The 18,895-nt window shown below is 40.4% G+C and overlaps 1 protein-coding gene across 2 annotated transcripts in view; it reads left to right on the top strand.

Annotated features, from left to right (window-relative positions):
* Positions 1-2,344: 2,344 nt before the first annotated feature.
* LOC110522810 (transcription factor RFX4) overlaps positions 2,345-18,895 on the top strand; it is a 30,260-nt gene continuing 13,709 nt past the window's right edge. The window contains exons 1-10 of one of the 2 annotated variants that reach the window (XM_090230923.1): positions 2,345-2,779; positions 5,102-5,188; positions 5,720-5,780; positions 9,390-9,513; positions 12,275-12,336; positions 12,756-12,969; positions 15,108-15,185; positions 17,787-17,950; positions 18,551-18,651; positions 18,830-18,888. In XM_090230923.1, the coding sequence (XP_090087049.1) occupies positions 2,737-2,779; positions 5,102-5,188; positions 5,720-5,780; positions 9,390-9,513; positions 12,275-12,336; positions 12,756-12,969; positions 15,108-15,185; positions 17,787-17,950; positions 18,551-18,651; positions 18,830-18,888 (993 nt within the window). In that variant the 5' untranslated portion in view covers positions 2,345-2,736. The remainder of the gene's footprint in view (positions 2,780-5,101; positions 5,189-5,719; positions 5,781-9,389; positions 9,514-12,274; positions 12,337-12,755; positions 12,970-15,107; positions 15,186-17,786; positions 17,951-18,550; positions 18,652-18,829; positions 18,889-18,895) is intronic. The other variant, XM_021601283.3, reaches the window with a different exon arrangement.

Raw genomic sequence — 18,895 nt, 5'->3', positions numbered from 1 at the left:
GTTCCATATAAATGACATTCCCTAAATCCCATAACCTAATTTCAGAGCTAGTTGTAACATGAGTCTTTTGGCTAATAGAGTACAAAGAGAGACAGCTGTACTCCACTTCCTGATTATTCCCATCAAAAGTACAAAACAGAGTGATCAATTGGTCTGGGGCTATAACTTTATCAAAGGCTTTAGATAAGTAATTAAAAATGAAAGCCCAGAAGGCATGTAATTTAGGACATGTCCAAAATAAGTGGTTCAAAAGTTCCCTCATCCTGCTTGTACCTCTCACACAGTGGTGAGGTGTCTGGGAATATTTTATGCAGTTTAACTTTTGAGTAATGTAACCTGTGTATCACCTTAAACTGAACAAGGTTGTGTCTGGCATTCACTGAACTGTGGTTTATATTCCTGAGAGCTTCTACCCAGTCCTCATCTAAGATTTCTGAACTAAGTTCCTGATCCCAAGCCCTTTTAATAGGGTCTGTGGATACCTCTATGTGGGCCTGTAGCACATCATACAGTCTAGGGACGGACCCTTTTGAATGGGTTTTGACAGGGATCAGGCTATCTAATGTAGGATTATTTGGCTTAATCCGATACTGTGGGATATGTGTCCTTAAGAAATTCCTGATTTTGAGGTATTTGAAAAAATGTGTTGCTGCCATGTTAAACTTACCCTGTAATTGTTAAAATGAAGCTAAATGACCATCCATGTATAAGTTACTGATTGTTGTGAGCCCCTCTCCCTCCACTGTGAAAACACCACATCATCCAATGCAGGGTGGAAAGCATGATTCAGGCAAATTGGGCTGTCAATGTAAACAGTGGGTATGTTAAGAAAATACCTAATCTGTTTCCAGATCCTAATAATGTGACAAATTACTGGGTTAGAGTCATAAGTGTCTTTCTTCGTGGGGATGTTTTTCAGTGACAGGGACTGTGAGACTAGTCAGGATTGAGAGAAAGATGAACGGAGCAAAGTGCAGAGATCCTTGATGAAAACCTGCTCCAGACAGCTCAGGACCCCCTTCCAACAGAACAATGACCCTAAGTACACAGCCAAGACAAACCAGGAGTGGCTTCGGGACAAGTCTCCTTGAGTGGCCCAGCCAGAGCCCGGACTTGAACCCGATTGAACATCTCTGGAGAGACCTGAAAATAGCTGTCTAACGACGCTCCCCTTCCAAACTGACAGAGCTTGAGAGGATCTACAGAGAAGAATGGGAGAAACTCCCCAAATACAGGTGTGCCAAGCTTGTAGCGTCATACCCAAGAAGACTCAAGGCTGTAATTGCTGCCAAAGGTCCTTCAACAAAGTACTGAGTAAAGGGTCTGAATACTTATGTAAATGAGATATTTCCATAATTTTGGTTGTTTGTAAATTAGCAAAACTTTCAAAAACTGTTTTTGGTTTGTCATTATGGGGTATTGTGTTCAGATTAATTGATTTTAGAATAAGGCTGTAACGTAACAAAGTGTGGAAAAAGTTGAGGGGTCTAAATACTTTCCGAATGCACTGTATAGTGTTGTGCTGCATATCAGTCAGTGTCTCATGTATGACCTGTACTCTCATGGACACCACGTGTTCTTTCCCAACTGTCCTGGACGCATGGTAAGAGCACCAACATCGACAGTGTCCCTACGCCTGTGCACTGGCAACTCTGAAGAAGAGCAGTGTGGTGGGGAGTAATTCAGCCATAATCCCCCTTTCTCCTCACTCCCCCTCTCCCCCTTCTCCTGTGGTTCTATTCATATTCTAATCACAGCTTTCCCTTCTCCAGCTCACAGGCACTCCATCAGAGCCCTCCCAACTTCCTCCCTTTGTGGCCAGTGCTCTCCTCCGAGGCACACTAAAATAAGGTTGCCTCAAGGAGAGGGGGAGATGGGGGAAATTACCCCCCCCCCTACAAAGTTCGCACTTGTGCCATTTTAGACTAGGCAACCTTGTGATTTTTTTTATTTATAAAGGCATCATAGTAAAGAGGGTGTTTTGAAATAAGAAAGTGATTGGAATGTGTGGGAAAAAATTAATATAGAAGCACTCTCTGTAAGTAGTTTCCTAAAAACTTGCTCCAATGGTCATGTTGCAGTTCCCATGGCCAATGGAGGAAGACAGACATCAAAAAAGTTCTGAAACGGGCCAACAAGTGTTCATGGGATCTCGGACTTTAAATAAGAGGGGTGGAGGAGGCGGTGGGTTTGTGTGTGTGTGTAGGACCGGGGTGGGGGGGTATAAAAACGTATTAAATGCTATAATGGAAGACGGGGAGGCCACAGTGCTAGGATTGCATAGATCTAAGCCTCTTTTTTTCTTGGGGAGGGAGCCTTTCTTATTCAAAGCAGCCCCACAAAAGACTTCCAGTGAGCCTTGCCACATCCCCATCTGACTTGAGGCCATTCATCAGCCTTCTGAGCCTATCAATGACATGTCCCCATCAGGGCTCCTATAAAATCAGACCCTTTCCCATGAAACATCAGCAAACATTTTGACGGGTCTGGCTTTCCCCCCGCTGGATTTCTGGAGTCTCTACCCCCCCCCCCCCCCACCCCTCCCCCCACCACCACCTCCCCTCACCACCAACACCACCCCTCTCTCGGCAGAGCCCAGAGCCTCACCATCTCCTGCCACGGATAGGCAGTGGTCACGGAGACACGGAGCTAGACAAGAGGAAACCTACTGAGGAGGGGGAGACGTGCACAGAGCCATTTTCTTGGAGGAGCCAGTGTGCCGTTGATGGGAAGAGGATGCATTGTGGGCTGCTGGAGGAGCCTGATATGGATTCCACAGGTTGGTCATCCTGTCCTGCAACACTGCAGACTTGCCTTATCAGGATGCATGGGGAACCACTTTCTGTTGTGGATCACTATAGCCACTGGGCCCCTGGGAATTTGTGACTTTCTAAACAGCCAGTTTAGAGCCATGTGTTAGATTTTAGTTTCTTTAAGACGTCAACAAAAGATAAATTGTGGTTTTGTGCCATTAACTCATGACAAATATATACCAACAAAAAGCAGGTTTTAGGGGTGGTTTGATTATGGAATGACATTAGGCCATTTATTTTGTGCCTAAACGTTGATTAAGGAGCATGAATGAAATGTCAACTATTAGACTACATTCAGCAACTTACAGCAGGATTCCTAAAAGTTTTCAAGTTCTTTGGGAAAAAAAGTATCTTCCAAGCCTTCGAGGCGCTTGTAGCCTGTGATGCACCTGCTTCTTGTAAATAACTTCTGAAATAAGCGGGCAGTCGCCCGCAGCAGGATAAAGTCGCACGGCATGACCCAAGAAGCAGCCTAAAGTAAATTCGATGTAATATCAAAAACTAAATATTTATGGTAAACGTATTGTATCGCGAAAGTAACAGAAATAGCCTTCTTCTGAAAAGTGGGCTCTTAAAATGTTAAAATAAGGCGATTATAAGTAACAGCCATAATATGCAGATGTAGGCTATAATTAGTTAGAATGAATGTTGCGGCTTTAGCTATGCGTTTTTCTAATTGTGCTCTTAATCCAACGTCATACTTAATTTTATTCGACTCGTTTATTTACTTTACTTTATAATCGTCGGGGAGTTTTTCCCCCTGCTGTTTATGGTAATTCGCTGTCTGGTGGGGAGTTGGTTAACATGAAAGAGTGTGCCTATAAAATTATCAGAGATCCGTTTAGCCCGTTGATCGAATTTAATCCAATTATTTAGAGCTCTACTTTATCTGTGCTCATGGCAAATGATTCAATTACAACCCAAGGACCAGTGCTACAATGGAGAATTATTTTCACCTCAGTGGACTAACTTCATCAATGATTGGGGAAACATTTTAAAGTATCAGCTAGTCTAGTGCACAATACATTTAAATATGTTACACGTCAGCCTAATAATGTACTGGTATTAATTGTAATGATGTAATGTAATGTGATGTAATGATGGTGATATTATAATAAATAATTATGATGATGACAATAATTATTATTTTTGTTTATTAATTTGATAATTCCTTTAAACTTGATGGACCTGATGACAGCACGTGTTCTCGTTGTAAACAATGTCAGGCAGCCTTATCATACTGTTCTGTTCTTACAATTAAAAACGAATGCCTGGCCTAAGGCTATAGAATATGAGGGCATTGCAAAGATCAAAGATAAATTAGGCATAGCCTACACGTTTGATTTTATTCATGAGATAAACCATTCTAGCTTCATGTCTTAGGCTATTTATTGTAACAGCGCGTGCCACTCATCAACCAAATGTTAATTTATCCTTTTAGTTCGGAGTCTCTAACTTTTCTATTTCCCTGACCTCTTCTCCAACCCCTTCTGATGGGATGGAACAGGTTGCCTTGCCAACAGTCAAACCTGGCAACTGCTACTATGGTGATTGTTGTCATGCGGGCAACAGGATCTACAGGACTACGAGAAATATTAGAAGTGTTTCTGTCCCAAGAAAGGACACCAGTTGAGCTATTTCTAAGTAGAAATTAGAATGGGACAAAGGCCTCTGTGTCGCGAGGCTGCTCTAGCAATGAGCGCGGACTCAATTGGGCAAGTGTGCGCGCTTGTAGTCCCCTCAAGAACAATGAATGATTCCTGCAGTGTTGGTGAAAACATTTCAAATAGAAGCACAACTGCGCTAGGCCCCAACAATAGATTGTAGTCGAATTGCTCTGTCACATTAGGTTACCAAATGAGTGTGTGTAGGCAGTGATATGCAACTGGTTGTGCACTGTTTAGACGTGAGCTAGACTGAGTCTTTGGCCTTTTTTTGCATTTGGCAAAATGTGACTTAAAATTAAGGTATAAAAAGGCCACCTGTTGCAGCTGCAGCTTTAAGCAAAGTCAACTTTTGATAAACAAACTTGATTGTTAGATTGTGATTTATTGAGATAACTTTTTTTGTGAACCACATTTTGAAATAGGCCCGATATTGATTAGGGACAATAGAGTAGGCTAACAAAATATTGGACAAATCTGACCACCCAATTGTTGCCACATTTTGATGGGCCATAGCGCAAATTAATAAATTATTAATCCTCACGTGGGCTACTGAAAGAAACCTACAATTGTACATTTCTGTAGGCTTTCCCCTGATCTGTGGGCCATCTTGCCGTTTTCTAGAGAGCTGGATTGAAAGATGCCTCAACGAGAACGAGAGCAAGCGGTGTTCCAGCCACACGTCCCTGGGGAATACGTCCAATGACGAAAGTAAGCAGTACAGTATAACGCTTTAATGTTGTATTTATTACTCCAACTCATAAAGCAATGGATAAATATCTCTTCACATAATCTATTGTCGTGGAGCTTAATTAAGAATGCTATTGATTAAATTGATATTTGCTATAAAAAGGTGCGCAATAATAAGATGCCTAAAATATGGCAAAAGTCAGTGCACTTGTAGGATTGGAATTTGTTCAAATAAAGCACACAAATGTATTCACAAAACGTGTCAATAACAAATGTCCGTGATAATCCACTGATTATCATAATCATAATATTGGTGATTGTTGCAGAGTAGAATAGTTGGATAAAGAGAGAAACTATCACTTTTTTAGTTGTAGTGTACTGCATCAACCTTTTGTCTGGCCTTGATCAGTTTAGATTTAATTTTAAATTTTACCATTTTCATTCACAGCAACTGGTTATTTATTAAAATGTTATATTGCGCTGGCTAGGTACTTAATTGAAGAGGTGTGATGGTTGAAAATAGTTGACACATTCCTTTTTTGTCTGTGAAAGATGAGGAGAAAGAAAACAACAGGGCATCTAAACCACATTCAACACCAGCTACCCTACAATGGTAAGTGTTCGTATATTCACCTCTTTCCTGGCCTGTTTATTTCATTATCTACTTTTTGGTGAAAGTATGGAACTTGGTCCAACAAAATCCAATCAGATTTGCATAATGTTGTTTTGTCCTAAAGCTGTAATTCTAGAGATGTAATGTTAATTCAACGTTCTCCACGCATGAACTATTCTGCACATTTATTTTTGTATTATTTGATGCATTTGCAATTTAGCTTTTTTGTTTGATGATCACATTAACAAGTGCATTTCCCTATTTTGTTCTTATATTGTTTGCAAAAATATGTTTGAGGATATATACAGTATACAGTCTTCTCATGTAGTGGCCTATAAAATGTAATCATGTAAAGATGAAGGACATAATTGTAACATCAAACAGCACCTTTTAAGAAGCGAACTATCAATTTATCAGCTTTGGTGAGCATTGTAAGGGTGCTTACAGTTTACATTTACAATATGACATGGATGCCGCTGTTGGGCTGGAAGGATGGTTTAATTAGTATAATTCCTTTTTCACAAAAATATAAATATTTTCATGCATTCATAGGACCAGAGACCTGTGTAGTTGCACCTTTTATGATCAGAAGGGAATAGTATTCATTAGACACAATTAAAACAGTATGCTGGCTATGTCAAGACATTCTCCTTCGTTTAATTATTTGTTGTCTGTACCTGATATTTCATTCCTTCTGGTGAAAACACAATGGTGAAAACACTTGATCGGTCTGTTTGTTGGAGATGTCATTTTTTGAAGGGTGGTGAATATGTGTTTATCAGTCATTTTCATGCCACTGAAGTTGAAGCGGGTTGGTTTGTGTAGTGTTCAATCAATCAATCAATCAAATGTATTTATAAAGCCCTTTTTACATCAGCAAATGTCATAAGGTGCCATACAGAAACCCAGCCTAAAACCCCAAACAGCAAGCAATGCAGATGTAGAAGCACGGTGGCTAGGAAAAACTCCCTAGAAAGGCAGAACACTAGGAAGAAACCTAGAGAGGAACCAGGCTCTGAGAGGTGGCCAGTCCTCTTCTTGCTGTGCCAGATGGAGATTATAAGAGTACATGGCCAATAAGGCCAGATTGTTCTTCAAGATGTTCAAACGTTCATAGTGTTGTTGTCATACACATAGATTCTTATTTAGATAGATATCCCTGGTCTATGGGAATATAGAGGAGCGTTGTAAATCCCCAGGGATTACACAGTTATTCACATTTCAACAGCAGTGAGGGAATTTCCCATTTTCATCTCACTCCTGAAATTGTCCTTTTTGTTTTGGTTTATCGCTTGAGGGAGGTGTTGATGAGTCAAAATATTGAGTATTCCTGTGAAATGTTTTTATTTAACGCTGCTCTGTAATAGGACAGATAAAATAATAGTTGTTGCTTTATTTTGCACTTAAAATACAGGTGTACATAGCCTCTTGATACTTATGAGTAATAGCAGACATCACAGTTAATTTTATGTTCATGAGAAGTTCAAAATAACTTTTTTTATCATCCTGAATTGTATTACATGTATGCTACTAAGAGTGATTGTGATTGTGATTGATCACAGCCGATAAGTGTATTATAGCACTTTGAAGCTCTTCACGCATGTTTTAATGCTTAGTTTTGTTAAGTATTTATGCTATACAGTAGAGATATTATGCTATACAGTAGAGTATTTATGCTATACAGTAGAGATATTATGCTACACAGTAGAGTATTTATGCTATACAGTAGAGATATTATGCTATACAGTGGAGATATTATGCTATACAGTAGAATATTTATGCTATACAGTAGAGATATTATGCTATACAGTGGAGATATTATGCTATACAGTCGAGTATATATGCTATACAGTAGAGATATTATGCTATACAGTAGAGATATTATGCTATACAGTAGAGTATTTATGCTATACAGTAGAGTATTTATGCTACACAGTAGAGTATTTATGCTATACAGTAGAGATATTATGCTATACAGTGGAGATATTATGCTATACAGTAGAGTATATATGCTATACAGTAGAGATATTATGCTATACAGTAGAGTATTTATGCTATACAGTAGAGTATTTATGCTATACAGTAGAGTATTTATGCTACACAGTAGAGTATTTATGCTATACAGTAGAGATATTATGCTATACAGTGGAGATATTATGCTATACAGTAGAGTATATATGCTATACAGTAGAGATATTATGCTATACAGTAGAGATATTATGCTATACAGTAGAGTATTTATGCTATACAGTAGAGATATTATGCTATACAGTAGAGATATTATGTTATACAGTAGAGATATTATGCTATACAGTAGAGTATTTATGCTATGCAGTAGAGATATTATGCTATACAGTAGAGATATTATGCTATACAGTAGATATATTATGCTATACAGTAGAGATATTATGTTATAAAGTAGAGATATTATGCTTTAGAGTAGAGATATTATGTTATACAGTAGAGTATGTATGCTATACAGTAGAGTATTTATGCTATACAGTAGAGATATTATGCTATACAGTAGAGTATATATGCTATACAGTAGAGATATTATGCTATACAGTAGAGTATATATGCTATACAGTAGAGATATTATGCTATACAGTAGAGTATATATGCTATACAGTAAAGATATTATGCTATACAGTGGAGATATTATGTTATACAGTAGAGTATTAATGCTATATAGTAGAGATATTATGCTATACAGTGGAGATATTATGTTATACAGTAGAGTATATATGCTATACAGTAGAGATATTATGCTATACAGTGGATATATTATGTTATACAGTAGAGATATTATGCTATACAGTAGAGATATTATGTTATACAGTAGAGATATTATGTTATACACTAGAGTATTTATGCTATACAGTAGAGTATATATGCTATACAGTAGAGATATTATGCTATACAGTAGAGATATTATGTTATACAGTAGAGTATTAATGCTATACAGTAAAGATATTATGCTATACAGTGGAGATATTATGTTATACAGTAGAGTATATATGCTATACAGTAGAGATATTATGCTATACAGTGGATATATTATGTTATACAGTAGAGATATTATGCTATACAGTAGAGATATTATGTTATACAGTAGAGATATTATGTTAAACAGTAGAGTATTTATGCTATACAGTAGAGTATATATGCTATACAGTAGAGATATTATGCTATACAGTAGAGATATTATGTTATACAGTAGAGTATTTATGCTATACAGTAGAGTATATATGCTATACAGTAGAGATATTATGCTATACAGTGGATATATTATGTTATACAGTAGAGTATTTATGCTATACAGTAGAGATATTATGCTTTGAAATGATGGTTGTAGTTCCGTCTTTCCCAGATGTTAAAAAAATAAATCCACATGTAATTTCGCAAAGTAGCTCCTAATTTAGGTTAGATTATTCATCTAATATGGTCCACTAGAAAATTACCTTCCCTTGACTGAAGAGTAAACTGGGTGACACTTTATTTGGATGCCGGTAAATACGGTAGATGCCAGACTAAAGATGTCTTTGAGGTCAGTAAGAAGTCCATGGTATTCGGGGGGGATTGACTGACAGGTATGCTTTTCACCTACAGGCTGGAGGAGAACTATGAGATTGCAGAAGGGGTTTGTATCCCCCGCAGTGCTCTCTACATGCACTACCTGGACTTCTGTGAGAAGCACGACACACAGCCTGTCAACGCCGCCAGCTTTGGGAAGGTAGGACACAGCACTCTGACCCATCACTGACCAGTTTAACAGTGAATTTAGGAGGGCCTGCTTGGTTTAGCCCAAACTAATGTTGTGAACATAATACTTCACAGAAAGAGAAAGTGAAATTGCCCCATTGGTGCAGTAGGCTATACCTGCGTAGGAAGGTTACAATCTTTCAGAACTATCTTCTTCATAGACAATAGTAAAACACGAAGGGGGAAATAAATAGCATTGAATAGCATGCTTACTGATTGTGTATGTAAATCAGTCTCATGGCTTGTAACGGTATATTTGCAAAGTAATATCGACGTGTACAATGCCTTCGGGAAGTATTCAGACCCCTTAACTTTTTCCACATTTTGTTACGTTACAGCCTTATTCTAAAATAGATTCAATAAATAAAAATCCTCAAAAATCTACACACAATATCCCATAATGACAAAACAAAAACAAGTTTTTTAGACATTGTTGCTAATTTATTAAAAACTAAAATACCACATTTACATATGTTTTCAGACCCTTTGCTATGAGACTGAAAATTGAGCTCAGATGCATCCTGTTTCCATTGGTCATCCTTGAGATGTTTCTACAACTTGAATGGAGTTCACCTGTGCTAAATTCAATTGATTGGACATGATTTGGAAAGGCAAACACCTGTATATATAAGGTCCCACAGTTGACAGTGCATGTCAGAGCAAAAACCAAGCCATGAGGTCAAAGGAATTGCCCGTAGAGCTCCGGGATAGGATTGTGTCGAGGCACAGATCTGGGGAAGGGTACCAAAAAATGTCTGCAGCATTGAAGGTCCCCAAAAACACAGTGGCTTCCATCATTCTTAAATGGAAGAAGTTTGGAAATACCAAGACTCTTCCTAGAGCTGGCCACCTGGGCAAACAGAGCAATCGGGGGAGAAGGGCCTTGGTCAGGGAGGTGACCAAGAACCCGATGGTCACTCTGACAGAGCTCCAGAGTTCCTCTGTGGAGATGGGAGAACATTCCAGAAGGACAGCCATCTCTGCAGCACTCCACCAATCAGGCCTTTATGGTATAGTGGCCAGATGGAAGCCACGCCTTAGTAAAAGGCACATGACAGCCCACTTGGAGTTTGCCAAAATGCAACTAAAGACTCTCAGAACATGTGAAACAAGATTATCTTGTCTGATGAAACCAAGATTGAACTCTTTGGCCTGTATGCCAAGCGTAACATCTGGAGGAAACCTTCCAACAGGACAACGACCCTAAGCACACAGCCAAGACAACGCAGGAGTGGCTTCAGGACAAGTCTCTGAGTGGCCCTGCCAGAGCCCGGACTTAAACTCGATCAAACATCTCTGGAGAGATCTGAAAATAGCTGTGCAGCAACGCTCCCATCCACCCTGACAGAGCTTGAGAGGATCTGCAGAGAAGAATGGGAGAAACTCCCCAAATACACACACGTGTGCCAAGCTTGTACTGTCATACCCAAGACTCGAGGCTGTAATCGCTGCCAAAGGTGCTTCAACAAAGTACTGAGTAAAGGGTCGGAATAGTTATGTAAATGTAATATTTCAGTTTTTTTAATATATATAATTTAGCAACAATTTCTTAAAACCTGTTTTTGCTTTGTTGTTATTAGGTATTGTGTGTAGATATTGAGGGGGGGAAAACAATTGAATGAATTTTATAATAACAACCTAACCTAACAAAATGTGGAAAAAGTAAAGGGGTCTGAATACTTTCCGAAAGTACTGTAGTTATTGAGAGCCAACGGAACAGCCCACTGATGGTTCCTCTGAAAACCACTGGACTGATTACACAGCTAGAGTAAACATGCTTGCCTCTGTTCCCGAAACCCAGAGACGCCCGTTTACCCACCTACTCCCAGCCACCCCGAACACCCGGACCCTGACCCCCAAACCCCATCCTCATCCCACTCCCCCACCCCATCCCTCCCCAGCTCCTGTCGGAGGATATTGAAAAAGAGAAGGGGCCTGGATTAATGTGTAATTAAAGGAAATCTGGAAGGGTGAGATGTTGCGGAATGTTAGATCAGTGGCTGGAGCAGTGTGGGGTGTCCTTTAGGAAGGCTTCATTGATTCGGGACAAAAAAACGAGCAAGGGCCTGGGCTGCCTCCCTGTCTGCTCATTTATCAAGCGGGGCCTGACAGAAACTTCACAGCTTGGCCTCTTTTTTCACCCCACACAATGGAAAGCTTCACTGTTTGCTAAAGTTTCTGCACCAGGAGCTGAACCAAGGAGCCAATCTCATGGACAAAAAGAAAGAGGGGGAGGGGAGAGATTTTGTAGAGGTTTTTAATATATATAAAAAATAATACCCCTGAACATGTAAAAAAAAAAATATGGTTCCCAAAGCCTTTTTCTCCAATACAGACCTCCCTGGGGTTAAGGCTCTGGGAACTTCACAGCTCTTCACATCTAGAACAGACCTCATTAAACAGATACTAACCCAAAACATTTGAGATACTTTTACTTGATTCATTGATATGTTCAATATGGATTTTCCTGTCATTCTTTGAGCTGCACAATAATATTAATAATTCTGGATGGGGTTGTTACTTCAGCCGCTAGCTGAGGAAATTGTGTACTTTTTTCTTGAGTTGTCCTTTTAGTGTATCTCTTCTTTTACATCTACAGTGTGATATCCTGTCAAGAGTGATAATGCATTTTTAATAGGTGCTTTACATGGAGGATATACACATCAAAAAGCATGAAGAATCTCACAGAGGAAAAATAATTGATACACTTCAAAATTCTCTGATTCTAACAGATTATTAGACAACAGTTTCCACAACTAACCACAAGAAGACTGGGGACCAGGGGACAGTCAAAGTAAGTCAACGTTCTTTTCTACTTTTATGATCAAAATTCCTCAATGCATGAGCTGTCATGTCCTTCTTTGTGCACATTGGTTTTTGTATTTTTTTCATTAATTCAAGAGAAACACCATTGTTTTGTATGACGAAAGTTAAAAGCTCAACCTTTCAATGAAAAAATACTCAGTATCGGAGAATGATAGTTGGATGGAGATAGTGAAGAGTAAGAGCCTGCTTTTAAGGATTCTTCAAGCCAGTACTCTTCACTATTTGAGGATGCAACCCCTCAAAATCCTATGATGACATGCCACACCCTCACACCCAGATTAAGGCTCTTTAGTGGAAATGTTGGTCAAATAAATCCACAGCAAGAAAAGATGACTGTGAAAACTTTATTTTCCATTTATACACATCTCTAACAACTATTCCCTAAAGGTACCACTATTATGGCATCGCTGTGAAGGAGAGTTCCCAGTACTACGATGTGATGTATTCCAAGAAGGGGGCAGCGTGGGTGAACGAGACTGGCAAGAAGGAGGTCACCAAGCAAACAGTGGCGTATTCACCACGCTCCAAACTGGGGACGCTCCTGCCAGACTTTCCAAATGTCAAAGACCTAAATCTGCCCGCCAGTCTGTCAGAAGAGAAGGTAAACAGGACTCTAAAACGTCCCACAACCCCCTCCTCTTTCGTCCCTCTCGCACCCTCTGGCTCTCTCCTTTTATCTGCCCCGGACCTTCACTGAGTCTGGGTTAAGAGAAGAAGGACCTTGAGGATTTATATGTTTCTGGCTTCTCACTAACTCTTAATCTTGTGGGGAGATAATAAGATCCAGTGCGAGACAAAGGACAAGCTCTAGCTGTCCTGCTTTTAAAAGAGGGGGTCATCATTTTCAATGGTTTGTGAGTTGCTGATCTCTAAAGCTGGTTTTATGTAACATAGTTTTGGCGTGGGACCTGTTGCAGGTATTTATTGCTGCTGAGGCTCTTGGAAGGGATTTATTGTCTTGTTTTTTGTATCAATCCCTTCGTGTATTATATCACTTGAAAAAACTAGCTGCCGTATAAATATTGTAGTTGAATCCAGTTCCCCGATTAGAATATATCCTAACTGAAGCAGCGTCCTGGTCATTCACTAAGAAAGTCACTAAGAAACAGTATGTCCCTTTGATAAGTAGAAGTGTGTTACCGACTTGGACCACGTTATTGCCATGCATTTAGAGTACATTAAGAAAGCATTCAAGCCTCTTGACTTTTTCACATTTTATTACGTTACTGACTTATTCTAAAATTGATTAAATAATTTCCCCCCCTCAATCTACACACAATACCTCATAATGACAAAGCAAAAACATTTAGACAACATTTTTAAAATAAATACCTTATTTACATAAGTATTCAGACTCTTTGCTATGTGTCTCGAAATTGAGCTCAGGTGCATCCTGAATCTATTGATCATCCTTGAGATGCTTCTACAACTTGATTGGAGTCCTCCTGTGGTAAATTCAATTTATTGGACATGATTTGGAAAGGCACACACCTGTCTGTATATGGTCCCACAGTTGACAATGCATGTCAAAGCAAAAACCAAGCCATGAGGTTCAAAGGAATTGTCCGTAGAGCTCCGACACAGATCTGGGGAAGGGTATCAAAACATTTATGTGGCATTGAAGGTCCCCAAGAACACAGTGGTCTCCATCATTCTTAAATGGAAGAAATTTGAAACCACCAAGACTCTTCTGAGAGCTTGCCCCCCGGCCAAACTGAGCAATCGGGGGAGAAAGACCTTGGTCAGGGAGGTGACGAAGAACACGATGTTCACTCTAACAGAGCTGGGAGATGGGAGAACCTTCCAGAAGGGCAACCATCTCGGCAGCACTCCACCACTCAGGCCTTTATGGTAGTGGCCAGATGGAAGGCACATGAAAGCCCGCTTAGAGTTTGCCAAAAGGCACCTAAAGCACTCTCGGACCATGAGAAACAAAACTCTCTGGAGTGACGAAACGAAGATTGAACTCTTTGGCCTGAATGCCAAATGTTACATCTGGAGGAAACTTGGCACCATCCCTACGGTGAAGCATGGTGGTGACAGCATCATGCTGTGGGGATGTGTTTCAGCGGCAGGGACTGGGATACTAGTCAGGATCAAGGGAAAGATGACTGGAGAAAAGTACAGAGAGATCCTTGATGAAAACCTGCTCCAGAGTGTTCAGAACCTCAGACTGAGGCAAAGGTTCACCTTCCAACAGGGCAACGACCCTAAGCACACAGCCAAGACAACACAGGAGTGGCTTCAGGACAAGTCTCTGAATGTCCTTGAGTGGCACTGCCAGAGCCCGGACTTGAACCTGTTTGAACATCTCTGGATAAACCTGAAAATAGCTGTGCATCGATGCTCCCCATTCAACCTGATAGAGCTTGAGAGAATATGTAGCGAAGAATGGGGGAAACTCCCCAAATACAGGTGTGCCAAGCCTGTAGCATCATACCCAAGAAGACTCAAGGCTGTAATCGCTAACAAAAGTGCTTCAACAAAGTACTGAGTAAAGGGTCTGAATACTTATCTATATGTAATTTCAGTTAAAACATGTTTATACATTTGCAAACATTTCTAAAAACCTGTTTTTGCTTTGTCATTATGAGGTATTGTGTGTAGATTGATGAGGGAAAAAACGATTTAATACATTTTTGAATAAGGTTGTTACATAACAAAATGTGGAAAAAGTCAAGGGGTCTGAATACTTTCCGAATGCACTGTGTACTCAGTGTTCTCTGCATTTTCCTACAGGTGTCAACGTTCATCATGATGTACAGAACTCACTGCCAGAGGATACTGGATACAGTAATACGCGCAAACTTTGACGAGGCAAGCCACTTTTCATATCTGTCCATCTCAATATCTCTCTCATCGTCACTCAATGCATAGTTTTACCTCAACTGTATTCACATCCTAGCATACCTTTGTCTGTACATTATGCCTTGAATCTATTCTATCACGCCCAGAAACCTGCTCCTTCTACTCTCTGTTCCAAACGTACTAGACGGCCAGTTCTTATAGCCTTTAGCCATACCCTTATCCTACTCCTCCTCTGTTCCTCTGTTGCCCTAGACACCATATGTGAATTGATTGCCCCCCATCTATCTTCAGAGCTCGTGCTGTTAGGTGAGCTAAACTGGGACATGCTTAACAACCCGGACATCTTACAATCTAAGCTTGATGCTCTCAATTTCACACAAATTATCAATGAACCTACCAGGTACAAACCCAAATCTGTAAACACGGGCACCCTCATAGATATCATCCTAACCAACCTGTCCTCCAAATAAACCTCTGCTGCCTTCAGCGATCACTGCCTCATTGCCTGTGTCCGTAATGGGTCTGCAGTCAAACGACCAACCCTCATCACTGTCAAACGCTCCCTAAAACACTTCAGCTAGCAGGCCTTTCTAATCAACCTGGCCCGGGTATCCTGGAAGGATATTGACCTCATTCCGTCAGTAGAGGATGCCTGGTTATTCGTTAAAAGTGCCTTCCTCACCATCTTAAATAAGCACGCCCCATTCAAAAAATGTAGAACCAGGAACAGATATACAACTACTTCTCAGACAGAGTTCAGTGTGTCAAATCGGAGGGCCTGTTGTCCGGACCTCTGGCAGTCTCTATGGCGGTGCCACAGGGTTCAATCCTCGGGCAGACTCTTTTCTCTGTATACATCGATGATGTCCCTCTTGCTGCTGGTGATTCTCTGATCCACCTCTACGCAGACGACACCATTCTGTATACTTCTGGCCACTCTTTGGACACTTAACTAACCTCCAGACGAGCTTCAATGCCATACAACTCTCCTTCCATGGCCTCCAACTGCTCTTAAATGCAAGTAAAACTAAATGCATGTTCTTCAACTGATCGCTGCCCACACCTGCCCGCCCTTCCAGCATCACTACTCTGGACGGTTCTGACTTAGAATATGTGTGGACAACTACAAATACCTAGGTGTCTGGTTAGACTGTAATCTCTCCTTCCAGACTCACATTAAACATCTCCAATCCAAAGTTAAATCTAGAATCGGCTTCCTATTTCACAACAAAGCCTCCTTCACTCATGCTGCCAAACATACCCTCGTAAAACTGACTATCCTACCGATCCTTGACTTTGGCGATGTCATTTACAAAATAGCCTCCAGCACTCTACTCAATAAATTGGATGCAGTCTATCACAGTGCCATCCGTTTTGTCACCAAAGCACCATAACGTATACTACCTATCACTGCGATCTGTATGCTCTCGTTGGCTGGCCCTCGCTTCATATTCGGCGTCAAACCCACTGGCTCCAAGTCATCTATAAGTCTTTGCTAGGTAGGGTAGGTGGCAGGGTAGCTTAGTGGTTAGAGTGTTGGGCTCCAAGGTTCCAAGTTCAAACCCCCGAGCTGACAAGGTACAAATCTGTCGTTCTGCCCTTGAACAGGCAGTTAACCCACTGTTCCTAGGCCGTCATTGAAAATAAGAATTTGTTCTTAACTGACTTGCCTGGTAAAAAAATTTAAAAAAATAAAAAAAGGTAAAGCTCCACCTTATCTCAGCTCACTGGTCACCATAGCAGCACCCACCCATAGCACGTGCTCCAGCAGGTATATTTCACTGGTCACCCCCAAAGCCAATTCCTCTTTCGGCTGCCTTTCCTTCCAGTTCTCTGTAGCCAATGACTGGAACGAACTGAGGAATATAGCTCACTAGCTTTAAGCACCAGCTGTCAGAGCAGCTCAAAGATCACTGCACCTGTACATAGCTCATCTGTAAATAGCCCATCCAACTACCTCATCCCCATACTGTTTCTGTTATCTCTACTTGCACACTCATCTTCTGCACATCTGTCACTCCAGTGTTTAATTGCTATATTGTAATTATTTTGCCACTATGGCCTATTTATTGCCTTACCTCCCTTATCCTACCTCATTTGCACACACTGTATATAGACTTTTTCAATTGTATTATTGACTGTATACTCCATGTTTAACTCTGTGTTGTTGTTTGTGTTGCACTGCTTTGCTTTATCTTGGCCAGGTCGCAGTTGTAAATGAGAACTTGTTCTCAACTAGCCTACCTGGTTAAATAAAGGTGAAATAAATAAATAAAATAAATGATGCCCCTTTATTTACCAGTCCCACTAAATGGAACAGGCCTTTGTGGTTCTTTTTTTGTGGACTTTTTTTATTCTCTTTTTGAAATTGGTCCAAAAAAAAGAAAAGATTATGAGCTTTCGAATTAAAACCTCCCATTTTCATGATCTAATCTCATAACCCTTGATCAAATGTTTATGCTACAAGTCTATCACAAGAAACTGCTTCTAACTTGAATTCACAATATTGTTCATCAATATTGTTTAAGTCTCTCTAGTCTCTTTAGTTGTATTGTATGTGATGTTAAGACAATAACCCTCCTATAACCCTCCTCTCTTGGGTGTCTCCAGGTCCAGAGCTTCCTGCTGCACTTTTGGCAGGGCATGCCCCCGCACATGCTCCCTGTCCTGGGCTCCTCCACTGTGGTCAACATTGTGGGCGTCTGTGACTCCATCCTCTATAAGGCAATCTCTGGGGTTCTCATGCCCACAGTCCTTCAAGCACTGCCTGATAGGTGAATGAGTGTGCACTGTCGCTCCTATCCACTCCCCAGGGATGAGTAATACTACAATCCTGTGTTTCAGCCCAACATTTCAAATTCATAGACAGATCTATGAATGCAAAGACTGACAGTCCATGAGATCCACACAGTTTTAAACATACTTTGACCTGTATATTGTTTGTTTAAAAGACTGGCTTGGCAAACTTGCCATTTTGAGAGCTTCCCACTGGGCACACACTGGTTGAATCAATGTTGTTTCCACGTTATACAATTACGTTGACCCAATGTGGAATAGATGTTGAAATGACATCTGTGCCCAGTGGGTTGGGACTATAAGGTTCTATCTGCCTAAATGTGATTCTGAGACAATTGGATTTAAAGTTCTGAACCCTCATTGGTTTGAATGGTGTCAGCAATTTTGATATTCTTTTTAACTTAACAACATGAATTGGGGTATTTAGAGTATATGGGTAAAGAACATTGAACAGAACAAGGCTATGTCAATGACAATTTTTTGGGCAAAACTGCAGATAGAGCCTTATAGTCCCAAGCTCTCGTTTTGCCTCGTTATTTGTGATGTAATTTAGATGTACTCTATGTGTGTTGATCCAGTTTGACCCAGGTTATCCGGAAGTTTGCCAAACAACTGGATGAGTGGCTTAAAGTAGCACTTCACGACCTGCCTGAAAACCTGAGGAATATCAAGTTCGAATGTAGGTGTCTGCATTGAAAAATAACATTGTTACTCTTACTCCTATTATGACAACAATGATGATATACTGAGTCTTAGAATTAGAAGAAAGCGCCGATTTTAGAATACTGGTTCCGATAGCTAAATGGTATTCTGTATAAAGCACAACAGTTCATATTTCCTCTCCATTTCATCCACAGTATCTAGAAGATTTTCTCAGGTTCTCAAGCGGCAGACATCTTTGAACCATCTATGTCAGGTAGCTA

Source organism: Oncorhynchus mykiss, chromosome 1, assembly GCF_057628025.1.
Source record: "Oncorhynchus mykiss isolate SJ-2025 chromosome 1, ASM5762802v1, whole genome shotgun sequence".
In the NCBI taxonomy this organism is placed as follows: Eukaryota; Metazoa; Chordata; class Actinopteri; order Salmoniformes; family Salmonidae; genus Oncorhynchus; species Oncorhynchus mykiss.
This window is presented reverse-complemented; position numbering and strand designations above follow the sequence as displayed.